This window comes from Rutilus rutilus (genome assembly GCF_951802725.1).
Source record: "Rutilus rutilus genome assembly, chromosome: 2".
Taxonomy (NCBI): Eukaryota; Metazoa; Chordata; class Actinopteri; order Cypriniformes; family Leuciscidae; genus Rutilus; species Rutilus rutilus.
Genome location: NC_140210.1, coordinates 19,646,089 through 19,672,244, shown reverse-complemented (window position 1 = coordinate 19,672,244; position 26,156 = coordinate 19,646,089). Strand labels below are relative to the sequence as shown.

General features: G+C 38.5%; 1 protein-coding gene across 1 annotated transcript in view; it reads left to right on the top strand.

Annotated features, from left to right (window-relative positions):
• Positions 1-24,876, top strand: part of tusc3 (tumor suppressor candidate 3) — a 97,071-nt gene extending 72,195 nt beyond the window's left edge. Inside the window, exons 7-10 of the mRNA XM_084402170.1 lie at positions 2,196-2,261; positions 5,199-5,271; positions 20,858-20,948; positions 24,762-24,876. Of these exons, the coding sequence (XP_084258296.1) occupies positions 2,196-2,261; positions 5,199-5,271; positions 20,858-20,948; positions 24,762-24,777 (246 nt within the window). The 3' untranslated portion in view covers positions 24,778-24,876. The remainder of the gene's footprint in view (positions 1-2,195; positions 2,262-5,198; positions 5,272-20,857; positions 20,949-24,761) is intronic.
• Positions 24,877-26,156: the final 1,280 nt, after the last annotated feature.

Genomic DNA, 26,156 nt, shown 5'->3' with positions numbered 1-26,156 from the left:
ATGGCGGACAAAACACATATGTCTGGTTCGCTGGTAAAAAACAACAATCATAACTCCATTTGAGCTTGATTTTGATAGAATGTTAATAATATAATGACACATGCAATTGTCTGACCATATATAAAGCCACAATATCATCTTTTGGAGAGAAAAAAAAATCAATTTCCTGAAAAGTAGTGGTTTTGGACATACAAGATTTCCACCCGATAGTGACCGTTTTCAGATTAGTTATGTCAGTCAATTGCTTAATTTTAATTGTTTAAAAAGAATCAATTGACAGACCTTAATTAATTAACCATTCTAAATTAAAGTTGAACTGTAATTTACAGTTGTAGACGTGGCCACTTACTCCAGCTTGTTATTTCCTGATTCAGTTTTTGTTTCTTCTTCCTATCGCTTTATATCACCCCTCTCACTGTCTTTTTAATAAAAATGACAAAATCCCCCAAAACAAACAAACCGAAAATACTAATAAATGACTTCTAAACAAAAAGTTTCCGAATAAATAAGGAAAAATACTTGCGGATGTTTTCAAAAGTAACAAATGACTGTGTTTAAGTTGCAGTTGCCCAATGACAGATACGGCACACAAGTAGAATAATACAGTTGTGTCTCTCTGTGTTAGTGCTGAAACGGCTTCTAATGTTATTTTCTTTTATATGAAAATATGCAGGGTATGGCTGTGTTTAAATGTTAGCAGATGCGTTAACCCAGAGGCGACAGGTGACATGACAGTGATAAATGCACTGGCCTATTTGCTCATATCTTCTTCTTAATGGATCCCTACTTTTCACAATCCCCCCGTATCTTTCTTTTATTCTGTCTCTACATGAAATGCTGCAAGTGACAACAGCCTTGAGTATTGAGGAACCGCTTATGGCAGTGTTTAGTTCCTCAATACTTTTGCTGCGTTCAAGTCGACTATTGATTCTTTTACATTTAGTGTCACACTGAACATCAAAAGCATTCAATATTTGTGAGTAGAATTTATTTTATTTATTTTTTTATCAAAACACACATGCATGTCTCAATATAGGCTTCATTCAAAATGATGAAATTCAGTCATATATTTCAGTGACATTCAGTGATGGTATCTAGTTGATCCCTAAATCTAGATAGAATTCTATGACGATAAAAAAAAATCCCCTGAACTAAAAGATAATGTACATTGCTCTTAAAGAACGTGTTTATCTCACCTTGAAATTACTTTTTCCAACTGTGAGTTAATCTAATCTATTATGATTTTATACCGCTTCTTTTAGACCTCCTATGTAAATATGTTAGTAGATTGATTGAGTACGTTGTTTCCAAAGTTTTGATTTCTAAAGCTGTGGATTTTATAAGTTATTTTTAAATTGGTGCACTGGCTGAATATATCAGTTTAGGCCTGTATGATTGTTATTTTCCTTCCAAACACAAAAGGACATATTCAGACTTGAATTTCAGTCTGTTCTATTGCATGTTTTTAGAACAATTGCAATATGGCACATGAGTCCATATATAAAATAATTTTATAAGAAGTACATTGCATTGTTTCTTTTTTATTGTATGGAAATGAGCATCATGGACATTCTGCTGAATTACTCCTTTTGTGTCCCACGTAATAAAGGACATTTCATTGTGTTTATAGCGACTCAAGTTTGATGGTAATGAAATTATTTCACCTAATGCTTGTATGAACTATCTCTTTAAAACTCCATGCAGTAGGGTAAGTTTTAGAAGCTTTCATTGAAGCTGCATCCATTCTGCGATGTTCCTGCACATTCATCTACCACAGATGAATGAAGGTTTTGCTTGTGCTACATCTAGAGTGGTTTTACTCCAGAGAGCAGGACATGTCATTATGACTTGATGTGTTAGAATGCTTCAGTGCTCTTTTCATTGACCCATTGAAGCTCTTATCACTTATTTGTCAAGTTTTCCTTTCATTCATCTGCTTTGACCTTTGTCTGTTGGCTATTTTCTATCTGACCTTTTCCCTTCTAAGATTGTATTTATTTATGTTTTAAATATAAAGTCAGTGGGTGGAGTGTGTGGTTTGTATTCATGCATTTGCAGTATGATAAAAATGATAAAGCATAACTTGTCAAAAAGTCATAGTATGGGGGTATCCAGTGATACTGCTCTGTGAAAGCGGAGCTTGAAGGGTCTATTGTCTGCTTGTTTGTCATCTTGTTTTTTTCTGTCTTTTTCAGAGTTATATCCACGGCAGCAGTCAAGCTCAATTTGTGGCTGAATCTCACATTATTCTTCTGTTGAATATCCTTTCACATAAAACCTCCCTCTGCACAATGGACCTTGCACATTGTTCTGTTAATGAAGTTAACCGTAATAACCCACTGACTTCACAAACGTCTGTTCATCATTCTGTTAACTTTTTAAAATGTAGAATGTAGAAATGTAGAAGAATTTTAGTGGAGAAAAAGATTTTTAGTGTTGCTACCAAAAATGAAAACAAAAATAAATATATCATTTTTATTTACACATACTGCTGACAACAAATATGACAAGACAAAAAAAAAAAACAGTATATATGTTAGTTAAATGCAGTACTGTTCAAATGTTTGGGGTCAGTAAAAGCTGATTTATACTTCTGCGTCAAACCTGTGTTGCAAGCGTAGCCTGATGTGCACCTTTCCAAAAATGTAACAACGCGTCAATTCTACGCGAACCGCAAGTGCTGTGATTGGTCTGCTCCAATCTGGTCTGCGGGTTTCACATGCTCCCTCTCCATGTGTAAATACCAGGGGGGCAGGGTTTCATATTATTTTGAAGTTTCCCCGGGCGCCGCCATTGCCTAGCGGACCATCACCTGCTGTTAGAATCCCATTAGTCTCAGCCTCAGACGGAACGTTGGCTAAACGTCTGATGCATATGGTACACTTAACTGGAAACACTTCAGGAATGTCGAAGTCGTCATCTGATTGGTTGAATTTTATCGGATTTCCGGCGGGCGCGAGTGTCGCGTTTATTTTCGGTCCGCCGGGAAACAAAGCGCAGACGTGTGATTGCGGAAGAAAAACTGTTGTGTTTACATGAGTGACAATGAGCATTTATCAAGATCAGCTAAACGTAGGATTCTCAAAAGTATGCGAGGTTCACGGCATAGACTCTTTAAGAGATGTCCAGGAGGAGTTTTGTTTGAGGCACTTAGTGGAGACAAAAAGACGCCATTGTTGTTATACGTGCACGAACAGATCAATGACTTACTGCTTGTTTTCTTCTCCTTCTTTGATTTTCTATGCTGACTGACATGTTGCACGCCGGTCTGTTGTTGTGGGGACATTTCCACGCCCCGAAACGTGACGCTGAACGAAACGAACTGTAATTGGTTGTTTGACATGTCGGTCAAACGGCCTTATGGGCGGGCCTTGGCCAAAGAAAGCTGCTATGAATTCCAGACCTTCAGCCGTCAGTCTGAAGGTCTGGCTACGCGAGACTAGCATCCCATTGACTCCCATTCATTTTGGCGTCACTTTGACAGCGAATAACTTTACATCTGAGGCGTTTAAAGACTCCATTTGTCCATTATTTATTTCTAAAGAAACACGAAAATGTATAAAAGGCTCCATTACCTTATAGCTTACGTTATGGCCCCGTAGATGCAGTTTTTGTAAAAATAGGCTAACGATTGCGTCATAACCACGCGACTCTGTAGAGTTGCACAGTAGAGAGATTACTGTATGGACAGGAGGAGAAGCTCGCGGGCAATTGGGGGGACGTGGAGGCAAAATGACAAAGTAATTAATCAGAATACTTAGCAAAAGTTTCTCCTGCTCCTAGCTCATTGACATCTCCTACTCACACTCTCCGTCTCTGCAAGTTTCGTAAGGGAATGATTTAGATTTCTCTTGGCACAGCTACTAGAAGACAGACGGGTTGCTCACGTCACATCTCGTCAAGCTCAGTTTGAGTCTGCGCAGTACGCTCAGCCATCAGGAAGTTAGTGCTTCTAATTGACTTCACTTGTCTCCGTTGAATCCAATGGGGTCGCTGTGTCCAGTTTATATACTGTCTATGGTAAATACACGTCGACGCGGACAACCGACACGTAGCCTACGGCATAGAGGCTACGGCATAGGTCCAATGCAGAAGTATAAATCAGCCTTAAGATATTGATTTCTATATATATAGAAAGAAAGCGAGCAAGAAAGAAATACTTTTGAAGTAGACACATTCAATTAATCAAGTGACAGTAAATACTTTTATTATGTGCCAAATAAATTGTTGTTTCCACAAAAATATTAAGCAGCACAACTGTTTTTCTACATGTATAATAATAATTCTTAAGAACAAAGTCAGTATAATATGATTCAGAATGATTTCTGAAGGATCATGTGACACTGAAGACTGGAGTAAAGATGCTGAAAATTCAGCTTTGCCATCACAGGAATACATTTTTATTTTTTTATTTATTAAAATAGAAAATAGTTATTTTAAATTGCAATAATATTTCACAATATTACTATTTTTACTGTATTATTATTTTTATTTTATTTTTTATTATTAAATAACTGCACCATTGGTGAGCATAAGAGAAAACTAAATTTAATTAAAAGTCCCGACCCCAAACTTTTGAATGTATACATTTTGTAAACTAAAATTGTTATTATTTGATGTCAAATAGTTCAATGTCAGATGTTTTTGTCTACTCATCTGTGGCTGTCAAAATCCATCAAGGTGCAGCTGTATGAAATGTTCTTACACATGTCTGTGTTTATCCTCATAGAAACTCTCAAACAAACTGTACACACACTTGCTCACCTGGCCATGTCGAGTATGTCCTTCTGAGTGTCATTCTCAGTTTGAACTCCCCCTGTAATTACATGGGTTTGTTGACTTTGCCTGATGGGTACAGAGTGTGCAGACAGACCGAGACCCACTGCTAGCATCTGGCTCAGCTGCTGGAGAAGAGAGGAGCTTCTGCCTGCTGGCGGAACACCTCGTGTTTGTCTGTCTTCCTCTTGCCGACACCTAGCTTTCCCCCCAGGCTGGAGGAGACCTCCCAGCCGAGTGAAGTGTGCTCAGAGTTCAAAAGTGTCTTGTTCCCATTGTGTGCTAGAGCTATGCTTTCTTTAGTTGCAGCCCAATCTTTAGGTTTGGAGGCACTCTGTAAGCGTCATATCAGGTCCTGGCTGTTTATTGTGCAAACCAACCACATCCATGCCACTAGTCATTCCTTGACTTCCATCTCAGATGCGGCCATCACCATGGGAATGGTCCTTCTGAACGAAGCAGCCACCTCTAAGGGAGACGTGGGGAAACGAAGGAGTAAGTTTATTTCTTTCATATTGCTATTGTGTTCAGAATCCATTTATATGGACTATAGCCATGCATATATAGGAACCAAAATATCTTAGAGATGTGAAAGGAAAATAACTACCTTCATCCTTCTGAATTAATTCTAATATGCTGAGTTGGCGCTCTAGAAACATTTCTGAATAGTATTAATGCATTTAAATATTTTCAAATAAATGCTTTTCTTTTGAACTTTCTATTCATCAAAGAAAAATGTTTATCACAGTTTTCTACAAAAATATTTAGCAGCACTGTTTTCAACACTGATTATAAGAAATGTTTCTTGCCAATCATATTAGCAGCACATAAGAATGATTTCTGAAGGATCATGTGACACTGAAGACCGGAATAATGGCTGTTGAAAAGTTTTGCCATCACATGAATAAACTACATTTGAAAATATAATTAAGTTATTTTAAGTCTAAATTATATATCACAATACTGTTCTTGTTTGTTTGTTTGTTTTAATCAAATGAGCATAAGATACTTATTTCAAAACCATTTAAAAATATATTAATCAATGCAAACTTTTGACTGGAAGTGTGTGTTTCAGTAGTTGATTTGATTTCGGTTTTGTTATCATTTAAAAAAAAAAGTTTCATCAAACTTTTTTTTATCTTTTATATTTTCTTCCAGACTTTCAATCCTAAGATATGATTATACATTATAATAACATATTATATCACTTTTTTTTTTACTTTTTTTATTATGATAATCTAAGCAATTAAACACTCATAAACCATTTAGATATTTCATTTGTGAAAATATATAATTGCTTCTGTCCCACAGTTGTGGTGTCATTTCCACCACACTGATATTTTGCTTCTATTAAAGTTTCTGAAATTAGTGTAATTAGTTACCATGGAAAGAGAGTCAGTTAAAAGCGTACCTGAAATTAAATTAGATGTTTGATGTGTGAAGAAAACAAAGAGATATGAAAGTAACTATCACTAACCAGAATATATTTTTTATTTCCAATCATGCAATACTTATTCATACTATTCATTTATGCTAAAAATGTGATGTTTGCTTTAGCAAGACAAAGAAGTATGCCAATTTATTCCATGATTGGATGATTGGATGGATGGATGGATGGATGGATGGATGGATGGATGGACTGTCATTTCCACAACAGAATAGGTAGATCATTTGAGATGTGGTCAAAATGACATTGTGGTGGGAATTGTATGTCCACTGTTGGAGTGTGAGTGTGAACAGTTTAGCTCAGTTCAGTTAGAGAGTTTATTTTCTAAAAGTCCATAGGGCTAAAAGTGCACAGTTCAATAAACATCCAGTAAATGGCCTGCAAACCACCCACAACCTCAGCATCTTGGGTTTGAGTTTTTCAAGGGCAAGTACCACTCACACTGTAAAAAAATAAAATATAGTTTATTTCTATGATTGTCAAAAAGAGCATTTTGAACATGTTAAAGAAAATCAATGTGTTGAAAGCTTTTCACAGTCATGTCCTATAACAGGCATACAAGCATCAAAAGCAGCATATTTTTCCTTTGCATATTTATATTGTGTGTGCATGTATATTTGATTGGGTTGTGTTTTAAAGTGTGTGTTTGGCTGAGCATGAGTATGCATCTTGCATAGGTGTGTGGTCCTGGATATCACCTCCAGCTTGAGTCTCTGTCCCACTTACAAGTTTGCTTTACATGACTTTCTTTTTTCCTCTGAGCTTCTCACATCAAACTCGTTCTCACTCCCCCTCTTGAAGTGCTTCTCAGGGGTTCCCATAAAGACAAGCATCGCTTCCAGACTGTGATAGACGAATAGCTTTCCATGTATTATCACTGCATTAGCTGTGAAGAGCACTTAATGTGATGGCCTCCATCCCACCTCCAAAGAGTCATCCCCAGCTTTGATATGCTAATGGTATGAATTATGGGTAATATGTAAATGCTGAGTTATGTAAATGATGAGTTATTTTTGGCTTGGTTTCCAACTCACCTCCATGACAAACAAGGGGAGTGCTTTTTGTTTCTGATTTTAGACTGCTCAGACAGAGAAGTGAGCTCTTTATACAATACGCTGGGATACAAATGCTTGTAATTACTGTATGTGTGTGTCAGCAGAAGTGTATAATTGTGGAAATTGCAATTTGTGTTTGTGTGGGTGGTCATGTGTAAGGCAGGAGTTTTAGCAGTCATGAATATATAGCACCATTTAAATGTCATGCACACGTAATTTTTAACCATACTTGTGTTATTAACGTGCTATATACCTCTCAAGCACACAAATAAAGTTATATTTGAGATAAAAATAGAAGCAATGCTGTTTTAGAATTAGTTTCTTGAATCAGAATGATCTAATTGAACCTTTGAAAACAGTGAATGAATAGAATTATATAGGGCTGGTTCACACAGGACGTGTTTTTTTTTTGCTGTTAAAAATGCGAGACACAGGTCAGTGGAACAAAATGCGCAAGGTCTAGAGACATGTTTTTTAAAGTTTAACTTGAGTGCCACGTTTTGAGAATGTTGAGAATCATGCGCGAGACACTGCAAAAGACTCGAGACGTGAGCACAATGGTTGTTCCAAACCTGTGTGAACTGCTGAACAAAAAAGAAGATATTTTGAAGAATATGGGTTACCAAACAGTTGATGGGCCCCAATGACTTCCATAGTATGAAAAAAAATAAGATAAAATAGTCAATGGGGTCCATCAACTGTTTGGTTAGTGGCATTTTTAAAAATATCTTCTTTTGTGTACAGCAGAAGAAAGAAATTCATACAGGTTTGAAACAACTTGAGGGTGTGTAAATGATAACAGAATTTTAATTTTTGGGTGAACTATCCCTTTAAGTTTGATAATCCTTCGACCATTGCAATTCATAATCTAACCAACAGCTTTAATGTCATCGAAATATGTGCACACTGAATTACCATTAATCTATTTTGTTTTCTTGCATTTATCTGCATAACGATTGATTTGGTCTTTTCTTTCAATTAAAAATCCTGTTGATTTATATCTGGTAATCTTCAAATATGGCTTTTAAATGGCTAATTATGTAGGCATAATTAAATGTTAAATGAAAATGCTTAAATTCTAACTACAGTAATGGCAGTGTGTTACAGCAGTGTGCAATATTTAAAACATATTAAATGCATTAATTAATTCAGTTTGTAATTGCCATTTAACCTTTTTTAAGGCGAATAGGGTAACATTTTTAACTAGCAGATATCACCATGAAACTTTCCCAGTTGATTACCTACATTAAGATGAGAAAAAAAATGTATTACAAGTTTTCTGTAATTTAATGTTTAAATATGCAAATAAGGCAATATCTAATTAAATATGCGCTAATTTGCATATATTTTAAAAAACGAAATCTGAGTATTGGATAAAGCCAGGTTAAAAATATTTTTTTCATTGTGTTCATATATTAGATGGGAAAAAAATTACAGAGGGATTTATGGATATCTACTTTTGTTATCCTGTAAATCAGAAAATACTGTCAATAGCCTTAAAAAAATGATTTTCGCCATGTTTTTTGGAATGAAATGTTATATAAATCAGGCTAGGAATAATACAGTGAGGAAAATAAGTATTTGAACACCCTGCTATTTTGCAAGTTCTCCGACTTGGAAATCATGGAGGGGTCTGAAATTGTCATCGTAGGTGCATGTCCACTGTGAGAGACATAATCTAAAAAAAAATCCAGAAATCACAATATATGATTTTTAAACTATTTATTTGTATGATACAGTTGCAAATAAGTATTTGAACACCTGTCTATCAGCTAGAATTCTGACCCTCAAAGACCTGTTAGTCTGCCTTTAAAATGTCCACCTCCACTCCATTTATTTTCCTAAATTAGATGCATCTGTTTGAGGTCGTTAGCTGCATAAAGACACCTGTCCACCCCATACAATCAGTAAGAATCCAACTATTAACATGGCCAAGACCAAAGAGCTGTCCAAAGACACTAGAGACAAAATTGTACACCTCCACAAGGCTGGAAAGGGCTACGGGGAAATTGCCAAGCAGCTTGGTGAAAAAAGGTCCACTGTTGGAGCAATCATTAGAAAATGGAAGAAGCTAAACATGACTGTCAATCTCCCTCGGACTGGGGCTCCATGCAAGATCTCACCTCGTGGGGTCTCAATGATCCGAAGAAAGGTGAGAAATCAGCCCAGAACTACACAGGAGGAGCTGGTCAATGACCTGAAAAGAGCTGGGACCACCGTTTCCAAGGTTACTGTTGGTAATACACTAAGACGTCATGGTTTGAAATCATGCGTGGCACGGAAGGTTCCTCTGCTTAAACCAGCACATGTCAAGGCCCGTCTTAAGTTTGCCAATGACCATTTGGATGATCCAGAGGAGTCATGGGAGAAAGTCATGTGGTCAGATGAGACCAAAATAGAACTTTTTGGTCATAATTCCACTAAACGTGTTTGGAAGAAGAAGAATGATGAGTACCATCCCAAGAACACCATCCCTACTGTGAAGCATGGGGGTGGTAGCATCATGCTTTGGGGGTGTTTTTCTGCACATGGGACAGGGCGACTGCACTGTATTAAGGAGAGGATGACCGGGGCCATGTATTGCGAGATTTTGGGGAACAACCTCCTTCCCTCAGTTAGAGCATTGAAGATGGGTCGAGGCTGGGTCTTCCAACATGACAATGACCCGAAGCACACAGCCAGGATAACCAAGGAGTGGCTCTGTAAGAAGCATATCAAGGTTCTGGCGTGGCCTAGCCAGTCTCCAGACCTAAACCCAATAGAGAATCTTTGGAGGGAGCTCAAACTCCGTGTTTCTCAGCGAAACCTGACTGATCTAGAGAAGATCTGTGTGGAGGAGTGGGCCAAAATCCCTCCTGCAGTGTGTGCAAACCTGGTGAAAAACTACAGGAAACGTTTGACCTCTGTAATTGTAATTGCAAACAAAGGCTAGTGTACCAAATATTAACATTGTTTTTCTCAGGTGTTCAAATACTTATTTGCAGCTGTATCATACAAATAAATAGTTAAAAAATCATACATTGTGATTTCTGGATTTTTTTTTTTTTAGATTATGTCTCTCACAGTGGACATGCACCTATGATGACAATTTCAGACCCCTCCATGATTTCTAAGTGGGAGAACTTGCAAAATAGCAGGGTGTTCAAATACTTATTTTCCTCACTGTATATTTATAAATCCCTCTGTAAATGTCTTCATAATATAACTAGGTACAAGACTGGAACGTTTGGTGTATATAGGTGCTACAGAAGTGGAGATTTCGGACTTAGAGTATGAGAGAAAAGTCATTTTGAGAAAACGGGCTTTAAAGATTTATCATCAGCCAATGAGATTGCGCATTCAGCCCTTTTACTTTCACGATTGGTTGCTGATAAAAAGGAAATGACCATATTTGGATCCGACAGGATTGTACAGAAGAGAGAGAGCTTCCTAATGGTGCATTTGATGACAGGCTGACGGCAGAGATCGCGGAGCAGCACGTTGATTAAGAACGCAAACTTTTGTTGAATTTATGAGAAATCTACAGACGCAAACAGACAAAGTGTAGTAAAATAAAGACCTAAATGTGTATTCCAGACTTTTTTTCACCACAAGTCTGAAAGAAGACATGTTATTGAAGACAAATATCCAAAAATCTCAAAATTGACCAGTAAAAAAACAAAACAATGTTTTTGCCTGCCGTGTCTCGCCTTAAAACCGCTGAAGTGGATTGGATTGGGTTACTTATACTGAACCGAGTAGTTGTTAATCTAATCATTCTGAATATGCAGAAAATCACACCCATTATCTATAGCCATCTTTATACTGCAAAGACAGCGTCGCATTATGTGATTCCCATGCATTTGCGATGTTTAAAGCAGATCTGATGTGGCATTTCATTTACACAAAACCAAAATCTAAGCTCTGGTATTTCCTCCAGGAAATGCAAATCTAGTGTTTCACAGTAAGAGGTTTTATATAAGATTAGACTTGATCTTGACAGGTGAATGTATTGAAATGATTCATATCCTTTATAAAGCTCACATTAGTGAGTGTTTTAGTGACACGTAACTTCTTGACTTCCCCTCTCCAGAGGTTGTGTCTCACATTTTCCCCTACGCCACCCAAATTTGCCGCGGCCATCATCTGCCACGCCAGGGCCGTGGCACGGGGGTCAGAGGTCACATTAGCGCAGCAGATCATTAAACCGGCGGTGGCACCTCAGCACTGGGGTTTTCCTACACCTGTCACTGTTAATTGACCATTAGGCATATATGAATCTGCATTATTATAATCTCATCAGTCAGTCTCAGGAATCTTTGTTGAGGAGAGAGGTCATTTTACACAAGAAGAGACTTAAGTTATTCATAGGGAGAAGGGTTGCGTGCCCATCTTGAAGTGCTTCCTCTGGGGTGTGAAAGAAGGAGGAAGACCCGGGTCTGCAGGCCTGCAGATGAGGCAGATGTTTGCTCTGTATGCACTCCTGTGTGACCCTCTGTCAGCCACTGGAGGTACATGAGAAGGGAGCACTGACTAATTTATGTGATGGGGTTAGAGTAATAAGTTCTGACTGTTGAGATACGTGCTTTTGTGTCATCATGCATATGAATGCATATATATGTGTGTGTGCTTTTAAGTGCATGTCACAAAGATTAACTTACTCAAAGGGATATGGTGTCGGTATTAATCTGTGCATGCTTCTGTAATTTGTCTTGTATTTGATGTGTAGTTTTTATGCATCAGTTATCTTATCAGCCACATCTTATTCAAATGTATATAAAAAACTGAGTTCATCTTTTTTAATGTATGTGTGGGGTTGGCCTGAATCTGTCTGAACACAACTATTTTTAAAAGGATAGTTCACCCAAAAATGAAAATTAGCCCATGATTTACTCCCCCTGAATCCATCCTAGGTGTATATGACATTCTTCTTTCAGATGAATACAATTGGAATTATATAAAAAAATGTCCTGGCTCTTCCAAGCTTTATAATGGCAGTGAATGGCCGCTTCTGTTTTGAAGTCCATCAAAGTGCATCCATCCATGATAAAAGTGCTCCACACGGCTCCAGGGGGTTAATAAAAATTAAATTTAAAACTTTATAGACGAAAATAACTAGCTTCCGGCAGACGGCCTACGCAAGTCGACTTACGCCAAAAGAGTAACACTTGACGATGTATGACATAGGATGTAGGAGTAGCGTAAGCTTTGACGACTCTCGCGGTTCAAACAAACAGGGCTGGGCAACAAACCAAGCTCCTCCGTCATTTCTCTTTAAAAATTCTCGTTTTAGACTTCTAATTCGTGACTGGTGTTTTGTTTTGCTCTATCCTCTGCATTTCCGCGTTGATCATTACGTTGTGAAAATATGAACATAGTTTTTTTTCAACAGGGGTTTGCCTGAACATTTATTGAGTGCATTTTTTGCAATTTTAAAACAGTATATCTATCTTGCACACAGCGCAATTGACTTTGTACACCGACGCATATATCATTCCTATTTTGCACCCGCGCACAGCGGACTTTTCCCTCCACAGACGCACGTTGGTAAATTAGGGAATGAACTTGCGCTCCCGGGGACGGTTCAGCGAAAAGAGGAGGCGTGTTCCGGCGCAAACGTTCCCTGGTGCTATTTTGTTGTTTCAGAAAACAATTCCGTCACAGACCAGGAAAAACCTAGTCTAAAGTCAGTGGCGCGTTATTCAGATGCTATTTTAAGGGCGCATGCTTGGCCATAATGTAGCGTGTGCACAACGCGCATACACTTTGCTTCTCTACTCTACACAGACACAGTTCCCATTTTTGCAAACCATACATAATTACTAGGAAAAATATTACCACACGAGGGAAATCATTATGGTGTCCATGAAGATGTGAAAAAATATGCATAAAACTAGCTTACACATTTACCCAAATTATTATACTACTGTTTAACCAAAGCTAATTTGGGTGGGTTTCTCCCATCCCATACAATGTCACTCGTCTGTTTTACGGCCCTGACGAGAATGTCGGTCTCCTCGGCTGTGATCGTGCGCGTGCGCCTGGCAAATCCGCCGTTATAATATCAAACCGCAGTTATAATATCAAACCGCCATGGAACAAGCACACCTGCTTTTAAAGGGAATGTGAGATGACGCTCTGATTGGTTTATTGCACGTTACGCCCAAACCACACCTATGAGTTATGTAGCTACTTCAGACCAACCCATTTTAGATTTGCGTCGGATCCGAGATCCGCCCACAAAGTTACTTGCGTTTCGCGTTTGATACTTAAAATAGGGCCCTATTAGTCAATATTTGAAGAGTTCAGATGCAAAAGCCTCTAAGTGCCATCTGAAATTTTCTTCTAGAATGATCATTTTTATCAAGCTTGTATATTTAAGTTCAGTAGTTTCACTTAAATGGCAATGAAAATGACCTATTAATTGTAATTTAAGTGAAATTACTGAACTTAAATATACGAGCTTGATAAAAATGATCATTCTAGAAGAAAATTTCAGATGGCACTTAGAGGCTTTTGCATCTGAACTCTTCATTTATACCAACGCATTTCCATTACAGAATCTCCCATTTTACCATTGCTGAAGTCCACTCTCAAATGTAAAGCTAATTGGTTCATGGTTAGTGAACATTCTGTGGGATGTGCAGCCTCAAAGTTAACAATGTAGTGAAACTCATCGTAGCCTCATAGGTCACTTCCAGAACAGACTCTTTTTCAGGTGTCATCCCACAGCTATTATGTGACACAAAGTAGAAATATTTCCTATGGGGATTTTCTAGGAACAAAATAACCTCACTGTTAATGCCTCTACAAAAGCATCTGCTGATGGTAAATGGTGAGGCTTTGTGACTGTATATATTTAAAGAACTATATATGTTAACTTGTTAGCAGAAAACATTCCAGCACATAAAGGCAGTCAGCTTATGTAGCTTATTAATGCAGGTGCTTGCCCAAAAAAATAATAATAAAAAATACTCAGTTTGTTTCCACCAGTCATAACAACACACTGTAAAATGCTTGAGTAATGCAACACCTTGAGAGACTATAATGGATATTGACTTTTTCCCAACAAGGTTAGAGGGGTCGACCGATACGCAGAAAAATCATGTTCGCTGCCCTCCAACAACTAGGAAATTGAGTGTCTGTTGAGTTTTGCTCAATACACAAAATACTCAATAAAAATGAAAGGGCTTACATAATTGAATTTAGATTCCAGGTTAAATACAAATTAAGTGTGTAATTACAGAAATAATGATTGATTCCAAACAACTCCCCATCTAACATTGGTCATGTAAACATAAAAAAAAGTCTGACAATGATCACTTCATAGACTTTTAAGTGCATTTCTTTCAACAACTTACTGTTTAACTCTTTGTGATGAGCAAAATGTATTTTCTTTCATGCTACAGATAGAATTAATCTCAGAATATTCCTTAACATACTAAGAGTAATTTTATAAAGCCTATTAATGCATATGGGACAGACAGTTTAGAGGGAATAGCCCATTATACAGCATTAAACACATTTGTAAAGAAAGCAGATGGAGTATCTTATTAGGCTCATCATCATAAAAATTATATTTAATGCATAGCCAAAGGCAAACTATTGTGTGCTGGGCCATTAGGGAGAAAATAAAACATTCACTAGTAAAAAAAACTAGTGCAAAAGCTAGTGAAGAGTGACAGTTTCAATGTTTTCTAACACAAAAGTTATGAATGATTAGTCCAGAAAGCTGATGTGTATTAAAAAGATAAAAAAAATAAGTACAAAGATGTGCTTTAAAACTACTCGCAACAGAAGCTAGCAGATAGCTGGTCCGGATGGTCCAGATGTTTGGTCCATAAACCAAAAAGCAGCAATGTAATAAACCTGCATTTATGATCATAAAAAATGACATATACCTCCACAACTAAATAAACTCAGTGTTTACATGCATTCCTGGAGCCTTAATTTACAATATCCAACTGTCCAATCTGTGTTCCAAATACCCTTTAACTGAAGTCAGCAGTCTGCATTGTTTCCATAGCAAATGGAGAAAATAATAATGTTGTTAAAGGAACTGTTCACCTAAAAATGTACGTTTTGACATCATTTACTCACTATTTTGTCATTGCAAACCTGTATGACTTTATTCAATGGAACAAAACAGATATTTTGAACAATGTGGGGAATGTGCAAAGCAACATTCATTGTATTGAACAAAAAAAACCCCACCTTTTTTGGGTGAACCATTCTTTTAATTTTGTATCATTTTTGTACTTTTTCTTCTATCTAAAACAGACAGTACCGTACATGCAAAAAACCTCAACCTCTGGTGACTTAAAAATGTTAATTGCTGTTATGCAGAATAAGAATACTTACACAGTGAGTGGTTGATCAAACCCAGTAGTCGTCAAGGAAACACACTGACTCGAAGCATTTAAAATAGGAAAATGCTAAATGAAGATTGCCGGAGTAGTGGCGCTGTACTTTTAAACACCACTCCCCCCGCAGAAACATTTACGGCAAGCGACTCCATCCAGTTGTAGGAAAGTCAGCCAAATGTGATTGCACCAGAATGCTGTTATTCAGCAACATCACATTAGTTACCCAGTGACACAGACGACCCTGAAAGTAAATGTTTAGCAGATTTTAAATGTCACATCTTAGTTAGTAATGTTCGTCATTTTTGTGTAATGCAGAGTCGTTTTGCGGCTACTACCGCGTGTCTTATGGGAAGGCTTGTGTAACGTGTCAGGGAAATGATAATAGGCTCGAGAACATCAAGGTCTCAGAGTAAACGCTGTCACATGAAGCCTTGAAAACAAGTCTTTAGGGAAGTTCAGTAGATACTGAAACTTTAAATTAAAAGCTCTCCGTGTATGTGTGTTCTGAGGGTGTTTCTGGGTGACTAATCTGGAGAGGAACAGTGCTGGTGGTGTGGTGTAATTGGAGGTGCCCCTCTCTTTTGAGGAGGTTAACACACTTTGATTAAGCTCTGATTAGCTTCTCATTCAGCTAACAGCAGCTGCCACTGCCTCGCTCTTTAAAATGTTTACTACTTACACGCTGACTCTCTCGCACACACATGCAGCCATTTGGATACCATCTTGTGCCTTTAAAGAAACCAGGACTTTCCTCTCTGTAAAAAGGTACCTAGAACAAAAAGGATATACAGTGAGGAAAATAAGTATTTGAACACCCTGCTATTTTGCAAGTTCTCCCACTTAGAAATCATGGAGGGGTCTGAAATTGTCATCGTTGTCGCTGAGAAACACGGAGTTTGAGCTCCCTCCAAAGATTCTCTATTGGGTTTAGGTCTGGAGACTGGCTAGGCCACGCTAGAACCTTGATATGCTTCTTACAGAGCCACTCCTTGGTTATCCTGGCTGTGTGCTTCGGGTCATTGTCATGTTGGAAGACCCAGCCTCGACCCATCTTCTATGCTCTAACTGAGGGAAGGAGGTTGTTCCCCAAAATCTCGCAATACATGGCCCCGGTCATCCTCTCCATGGCCCCAGTGCAGTCGCCCTGTCCCATGTGCAGAAAAACACCCCCAAAGCATGATGCTATCACCCCCATGCTTCACAGTAGGGATGGTGTTCTTGGGATGGTACTCATCATTCTTCTTCCTCCAAACACGTTTAGTGGAATTATGACCAAAAAGTTCTATTTTGGTCTCATCTGACCACATGACTTTCTCCCATGACTCCTCTGGATCATCCAAATTGTCATTGGCAAACTTAAGACGGGCCTTGACATGTGCTGGTTTAAGCAGGGGAACCTTCCGTGCCATGCATGATTTCAAACCATGACATCTTAGTGTATTACCAACAGTAACCTTGGAAACGGTGGTCCCAGCTCTTTTCAGGTCATTGACCAGCTCCTCCCGTGTAGTTCTGGGCTGATTTCTCACCTTTCTTAGGATCATTGAGACCCCACGAGGTGAGATCTTGCATGGAGCCCCAGTCCGAGGGAGATTGACAGTCATGTTTAGCTTCTTCCATTTTCTAATGATTGCTCCAACAGTGGACCTTTTTTCACCAAGCTGCTTGGCAATTTCCCCGTAGCCCTTTCCAGCCTTGTGGAGGTGTATAATTTTGTCTCTAGTGTCTTTGGACAGCTCTTTGGTCTTGGCCATGTTAGTAGTTGGATTCTTACTGATTGTATGGGGTGGACAGGTGTCTTTATGCAGCTAACGACCTCAAACAGGTGCATCTAATTTAGGATAATAAATGGAGTGGAGGTGGACATTTTAAAGGCAGACTAACAGGTCTTTGAGGGTCAGAATTCTAGCTGATAGACAGGTGTTCAAATACTTATTTGCAGCTGTATCATACAAATAAATAGTTAAAAAATCATATATTGTGATTTCTGGATTTTTTTTTTTTTAGATTATGTCTCTCACAGTGGACATTCACCTACGATGACAATTTCAGACCCCTCCATGATTTCTAAGTGGGAGAACTTGCAAAATAGCAGGGTGTTCAAATACTTATTTTCCTCACTGTATATCAAGAACTATTTAGCTAACTGAAGAACTCTAAAAAATATATTTTGACCCTAAGGGGCTGCAAAAAAAAACAATGAATAATGTTTATTTTTAAGACCCTGTGCCCGGTTGCATAAAGCACCTTAGCGATCCTGAATTCACATTATAAAAGTCTGTTGTTGCCATAGATACGCAAAACTTATCTGTTTACGTACTGGTCTTAATGTGTTTGGGGCGCCTGTATTCTGATATGTGTGCCGTTAATAACACCACATATGCGAGGAAAACCTGCTTTCCGAAAAAAACTTTATTTAAAAATTATTTATTATATTTTAAAAATGTATGCACGTGGAAAACATCTCCCACTACCGTCTGAAAACTCCCATTTGCAAAAAAACGCAGTGCTATAAGCAGTTGTAACACCGCAGGTAAAGAGTGGTTGCGATGTGTGACATGGTCAAGGTCACCGTCTAGTTTGTTAGCGATGTCAAATATTGCGCGTCGATCAAATCGGTATTCTTGCAACAATTTTTCATCGCTAAGATGGTCCGAAGGGTTCTCCCTATCCCTAAAAATTCTTCTTGGCACATAATGATCTTCAGCTGGTTCCATAAATTCAGCCATGTCGTCTTATTTTTGTCCGCGTTACTCTTAAGGTTACGATTTCCAAACCTTAAAGGTATAGCGGAGGATTTTCCCGAATTTTAGAAAAGAACCGCCCTCTCCACTTTTTGAAAAAATGCACATGCGCAACACTCTACCTGCCTATTAAACGTGTGCACGAGAGAGCATACACGAGCTAATCATAGCTTACATTAACTTTTACTAGCAGTGATTTTAAATGGATTTCTCCAAATAGCATGACAAACTTTACCTGTCAAGTAGAAACTTTGCGACTGAGGCATCAGTGGGAAGCCCAACCTGTGTTTTGAGCGCACGCCATCGTGTGAATCGTGTGCACGAGCACGTACGACGGCCTTACATAAACATATCACCAGAATGATTGACACTTAGGAGGACCAATAGTCTTGATGATCCACCTGGAAAAAGAAAATCCTCGCTATACCTTTAAGTTATACTTAGGGAAACCGTTAAGGGGTTTTATGCAACACTTAACGCTTTTTAAGGGATTACTTAAGTGAAAAAACAGCAGTTAAGGGAAATTCTAGGTGTTTATGATGTTTCACTTAAAGAAACCCTTAAGTAACACTTAAGGGTTTTTTTCTGCAACACCCTTAGGTTTAAGGGAAACATAAGGGCGAACTTAAGGGAAAATTACACTTAAGGTGCTTTATGCAACCAGGCACTGATATTTACTTTTAGAATAAACTGGTGTTATGTCATTTCGAACAAAATTAGGCCAAAATGACAACATTTTTCTTCAGTTTGAAACAGCTTGCCAAAGCTAACTTTCTGGAAATGTTTACCTATTATGCAAAATTCACTTTTACATGGTGTTTGAACATACATGTGTGTTGCAGTGTGTGTACAAAACCACTCTGCCATAGTAAAAATGCACCTTCTCCTCTTTTTTTAATCCCCATAAATCATAGGTTTCTCAGAACAAGCCATTTGCTAATTCTAGCTTTTGTTATGTCACAAATGCACAGACCCCGCGCACTACTGATGACGGACTCTGCCCTATTAGCATAGACCCCGCCCTCAGTGAGCTGTACACAGTCCGTCATGTTTATCTCCTCGCCAGAGCATTTAATAGCAGCACTGAGTGATTTCCTGTTTTTCTTTTGTTGTTTGATTCATATTAACAGCATATATAGGTACTGTATATTACGCTGCTTTCACTTAAATACACAGATCTAATATGTGACCCTGGATCACAAAACCAGTCACATTATTGTATGGGTCAAAATTATTGATTTTTCTTTTATGCCAAAAATTTGGATATTAAGTAAAGATCATGTTCCATGAAGATATTTTGTAAATTTCCTTTCCGTAAATATATAAAACATTTATTTTTGTGAGTGAATGCAACACAATCGCTAACATAAATGGACAACTTTAGAGGCGATTTTCTCGATATCTCAATTTAAAAAAACTGACCCATGTGACTGGTTTTGTGGTCCAGGGTCACATATACACATGCGATTTCTTTACTTGCTGTTTACTTTCACAAACAGACATCTTTGTATGTTTTTGGCATAACTTTGTGTGTATTTGACAGTTTAAGCGCAATCAGACGTGAAAGAGAGCTTAGTTTAATACACACACGGTGTGCCGTCTGACATCCAGCTCTCTGAGCGTGTGCTTCGGATGTGTGCGCTTAGAAAACCATATATCAGAAGTTAAGACTGATATGGCTTTAAAACGCATGCAGATAATAAACTTTCATGATGATGAAGAACTGAAATGTCAAAATATCTGTGGGGTATTTTGAGCTGAAAGTTCAGACACAACCTGGGGACAACTGAAACGGGTATAATAGGTCCCTTTTAAAAGTGATTATGTAATAGGTAGGTTTGCTCTGGGGCTCCGAATTCTTTGACATGGAAACTTCTCTGGTTCATTTCTTCTGTTCAGTCCATCTAAGTCAGACATTAGTAAAAAAAACTTGTGCAGTTTTCTGTCTCTTTGGATGCTATAAATTTTGCATTTGTCAGTGTATACTAAAGTGCATAATAAATGATTTTAAATATGCATGCTCAATCCAGATATTTATTTGGGAGCAGTAGGCAAAGAACATGCACTGACCAGTTTCAGTGTTGAGCTGCAGTATTGTGAATTATTTATTTTATTTCCTTGATAAAATCAGCTTTTTTTTATTCCAATAGCACAATGTTTAAGGGATCATTGACTAATCTTTAAAGTCACTTTATAATGTGATTTAACAGGTTATAAAATTTTGGGCACTATCTCAAGAAGCTGATGCAGCATGTTTTATAAGCATTTAAGTAGCGATTATTGTTTCATTCATTAGTAATGGCTTAATTTAAGATGGCTGTTCGGGATTAGCGCTTAGATCAAAGATCATGAAAAGTGATTTTCACCAACGGCTTAATCCCATTATAGAATACCATTGTAGCATACTAATCAAGTTTAATCAATGTAAGCATTATTTAGCTCATTAAGAGATTGACACTCACTGTGCTTTTGTTTTTTTCTGTTTTACAGTTATCTGTCTTGTAGGGCTTGGTTTAGTGGTGTTCTTCTTTAGCTTCCTGCTGTCCATCTTCAGATCAAAATATCATGGTTATCCTTACAGGTAAGATGTAATGCAGTATATCGTTGCTAACTCTTTTTGTACTGAAGTATTTGTTGTGCAGTGTAATATAAATGTTTTTTTTATGTTTTTCTCTGCTTTGACTTTTACAGAAATGTTATGGGTTCAATTGAAGTTAAGCTCGATGAACGACATGCTGTTGATTACCTTTTTCCCACACACACAAACAAGATTTTACAGTAATGCACTTACAGTGGAAGTCTACCAGACAAAATTTGAGCTCTGGATTAAATGTTAGAATGCACTAATATTATATGAAAGCACAGCCACAAGACTTAATGTTAGCATGAGACTAATTACAATGACTTGTAGTAGAATAGTAGTACAGCTTATGCCAAGTCCATTTAAAGCTGGTGAGAACATATAACTCTCGCATGATATACACACCCTGGGCCCTATCTTGCACCCAGCGCAATTGACTTTGTACACTGACGCATGTATCATTCCTATTTTGCACCCGCGCAAAGCGGACTTTTCCCTCCACAGATGCACGTCGGTTAACTAAGAAATACACTTGCGCTCCCCGGAGCGGTTCAGCGCAAAGAGGAGGCGTGTTCGGGCGCAAACGTTCCCTCATGCTATTTTACAGGTTTAGAAAACAATTGAGGCACTAACCGAAAAAAAACAGTTTAAAGTCAGTGGCGCGTTGCGCATGTTATTCATATGCTATTTTAAGGGCGCATGCTTGGCCTTAATCAATGTAGCGTGTGCACAACGCGCATACACTTTGATTCTCTCATCTACACACAGATGCAGCAGTTATCATTTTTGCAAATCATACATTATTACGATAGATAGATAGATAGATAGATAGATAGATAGATAGATAGATAGATAGATAGATAGATAGATAGATAGATAGATAGATAGATAGATAGATAGATAGATAGATAGATAGACAGACATTTTATTATAAAAGCATACATCTAGCTTACACATTTACTCAAATTATCATACGCCTGTTTAACCGAAGTTAATTTGGGTGTGTTTCTCCATCCCCAACGTCCCTGACGAGAACGTCGGTCTCCTCGGCCTTGAACCGCTCCTGTCGTGCGCCTGGCAAATCCGCCGTTATAATAGGAATCCGCTTTGGAACAAGCGCGCCTGCTCTTAAAGGGAATGTGAGATGTTGCTCTGATTGGTTTATTTCACGTTACGCCCAAACCACACCTATGAATAATGAAGCTACTTCAGACCAACCCTTTTTAGATTTGCGCCAGGCGCAAGAGTCAAGACCCGCCCACAAAGTTACTTGCGCTTTGCGCTTTGACACTTGCGTTTCAGATCGTTAAAATAGGGCCCCCTGAGTTATTCTAACTATTTTCAAAGTACTGTTACTTGGAGCTTTCTCCACTAAGATGAATTTCGTCAGTAATAAAAAACAAATAAATAATAAATTCATCTCTCTGGAACTGTAGTCCCACTGCTAAATGACAATTTAGACAACTTTACGGTTCAAACAATGAACAGTTATTTATAATTATTATTAGAATACAAGCTGCACATTTAAACTAGACATCCAAGTGCATTACTGTAAACACATTTCGACCAATTTCTATCACAACCACAACCGATTTCTTTAAAGGGGACCTATTATGCCCTTTTTCAAAGTCTTGATTTTTTTGGGGGGGTCTACTAGAATAGGTTTTCATGCTTGAATGTAATTTTTTTTACATATTTTAAATTATTGCAGCACCTCTCTTCCCAGTCTGTCAGTAACGCTCAGGGGTGCGTTTCCCAAAAGCATCGTTAGCCAACTATGTTCGCAAGTTCCGTCGTTATAACGAACATCCGCAAACAGCATCGCAAAGTTGTGTAGTTGGAACGACAGCTCTCGACCTGTGGTTAGAAGCATAGTTTCTAGTTTGCATGACGTGGACTTAATAAATCCTTATCTTGAGCAAAATAAGCAAGCTGACATTCAGTACAACCAGAGTGCGCATGTGCGAACGTGCTCTATTATGTAAGAACGAACCTATGATTGAATCTGGAAATAAAGCAAAATAACTGAGAAAAATGATAAATAGTCCTCAGATGCCATGTCTGTAATTTATAGCAAAACATCTAGCGTTACTTCGATCTCAAACAGATTCATTAAAAGAAGTTATTACTCCACCACGCGCGTGACGTCATAAACGAACGTGGTTGAACGACCACTTTACGACAATACGGTTTTGGGAAACAGTCGTGACTAGCTAGTTGATTTATTCAACGATGCATCGTACTATGGTAGTTAAGCAGCGAGTTACATCGTTGTTCGGGAAACGCACCCCTGTTTGGTTCTGGTCTCTATGAGGCCCCTCCTTCTGAAAAGTACTATGTGCTCTGATTGGTCGGCTAGAGTGTGTTGTGATTAGTCAACGCTTTGAGCGTGTTTCAGAAATATCACACCCCTTACCATAACTGCTAGTTTCAACACACTACTAACGCAACTCAGGCAGGCTTCACCCCCTTTTTTTTGTGTATGCGTGTGGTAGGATTGTGGTGTGTACGTTCCCGAAAGAAAACTGAAGGCTACAATTTAAGCATTTCAGGGAGTTCAGAAACAGTGTGCACTGATATAGAGAATAACTCCATTTTGAGTGAACTTTGTAACTCTGCAGACCTTTTTCATGCTCAAACAACAAGATTACACACTAAAGAAAGTTGTAAATGTAAAAAAGCTAAATAGGATCACTTTAATAAAACATTTATGTGAATAGATCTTCTAAAGGATTCTGCAGATAGTGTTTGAGCATTATAATGTTTAGCTCTATTTTCATCTGTCAAGCTTTGGGGTTAACTTAGCTTGACTAAAGCCTGGTTCACACGGCAGGATAATTAGGCCGATTTTAGCCCCGATTCACCCCTTCCGACCATCTTAAGGATGCTCCGATTATCGTAAAATAATCTGATCAGATATTCCTGCCGAGTGTGGTGTGTTAAGACTGCTCTCGTCTGCTCGGAAGGACGTCGGGACCGCTCCGATCTCAAATCGGGGATATCCAACATGTTGGATTTTTTTGGCCCGATTTCTCCTCGTGTTTGGTGTCCCCCGGGGACAAACGAGCACGCAGCCTGTGGACTGTGGCGTGTAGCCAATCAGAAAGCGAGGTGACGAGGAGGCAAGGAAGCGCCGGGAAACAAAATCAAATGGCGCACCAGAAAGTCCGGTGGACGTTGGAGATGGAGGGGGGTTTTTTCGGTTAAAAACAAACTACAAACTATCGCCACGTACTGCATCCTATTCGTCCGCCATGATTGTTTACTCTGAAGTCACGTTTGATCTCGAGGGATTTTGCGAGATTTCCCGTCTGACCTGGGAATGCTCGGGAGTCAAATCGGTTCGTGTGTGACGTGTTGATTTTGCCGTGTGGCTGCGCACCACACACTGTACGACCAAAACTGTTAGACCCGTGATTTTTTATCGCCGTGTGTGGGGTCTCTCAGGTTTGGAAAATCGGCCGACAATTTTAAAATCGTCCCGTGTGAACCAGGCTTAAGTCCAAGGATATATTGCTATAGAGTCCGAGTTTGTAGGAAGGAAAAGGAAGCAAAGTCTTTACAAGTTTCCCTGACCGTAAAATGAGTCGGTGAATGGAAGTAAACGAGAATGATTCATTTTCATAAGATTCCTTCAAAAGCACTGTCAATAGTGACTCCTTCAAAAGACTCTAGTGAATGACCTTTTACAGTCTATAGAGATCTTCTCATAATGATTGGACGATGACGTCACTTCCAGTCAGCGAACATTTAATCATTCACACTCTTCTCTTTTTCCTTCTCACTCTATTTTTCTCTTCCCTTCTCTTTCAGCTTCCTGATTAAATAAGATAATGCCGTGAAAGAAAAAGCTGCCGAACTTCAGATTCAACTGCTGGTTGACTGTAACGCACTGCATGTGTGACATAAGATAAATAAACTGAACTATTACCCACTGCCGTGCGCTGCGTGGTCTGTCTGTAAGTGTGTGCGTGTCCACTGAAGTCACATGAATTGTTCGCTTGCTTGTATGACCAGTTTTTATTTATAATTGCAAATTGAGGATTTTGTCCTGAAGGTTTTGCGGGGAGAGAAGCGTGTTTGTGCGTGCATCTGTGTGTGTGAGGCTGTTATTTGTTATTACCGTTTATGATACCTCTCTTGAGGCCATTGTGCGCGCCTCAGCAGATTGTGTCCTCTTTTTGTCCCCTTCAGTCAGATTTTTTTTCACACACCCTCCCCCCCTCCCCCCCCCCCCTCTCTCTCTCTCTCTCTCTCTCTCTCTCTCTCTCTTCTGAAATCTGTGAAGGAATATTTAAGTATGTTTCCCCCCCATTATTTTGGGTAGGTCATGAAAGGGGTTTTTAATCTTCTTTATTAAAACCAACTCTGCTACCACCGATCCAATTAAATTCAATCCAATATCCGAACTAACATATTTATTTAACTTCAAACAAGAGAACTGGCTGAGAACGCCCATGACATTTTTTCTTAGAAGCAAAGATTTCCTTTAAGGATTTAATCTAAATTAGCTGTCATCATAGACAATAATGTCTACCCTGCCTTAATACACATTTATTGGGCGCATCTGCTTTTGTTTTATTACTCATCAAAAAGTATTTAATTAGTGATTGTGATAGTGATTTGACGTCTATAACGCAGCCACCTAAGAAGCCCTTTTCATGTCAAGAGCACAAACATGTTTACTTCAAATGTGCCAATACTATACTTAAATCTCAATTAATAAAACAAATGACTCAGAATATTAGAAATGTTTTCTAATGCATGTGGTGTGCGGTTTATATTTAAATGATTACTTGTATGTTTTTATAATGATGTATAATCCACAGTAAATCAATTTTCTATGTGGCACACAAACTGTGTGCTGCACAGCTAGACGTTATAGTGATGATAGCAGTGCTGTTGTTGATGCTCAGTCGAATTAGTAGCGTCAAGCAAATATGAAAAGAGGGTATTTGGCATCAAATCAGAACCAACAGCAGCATTACAATTGAGAAAATTTAAGCTGGCAGTAATTCCTCTTTAGCTGTCGAAGGACATTAGTGGCCACCACTCCATCCTTCATTTGCGCAGAGAAGAGATGGCAATTTCAGTTTGTCACCCCCCTACCCCCACACTTTCTTTTTCTTCCCCTTCTCTAATGCCTTCAAACAACTCCCTCTCCCCGTTCCCACAGTGCCTATCTCTAGGTTAATTACTGGACAGAAA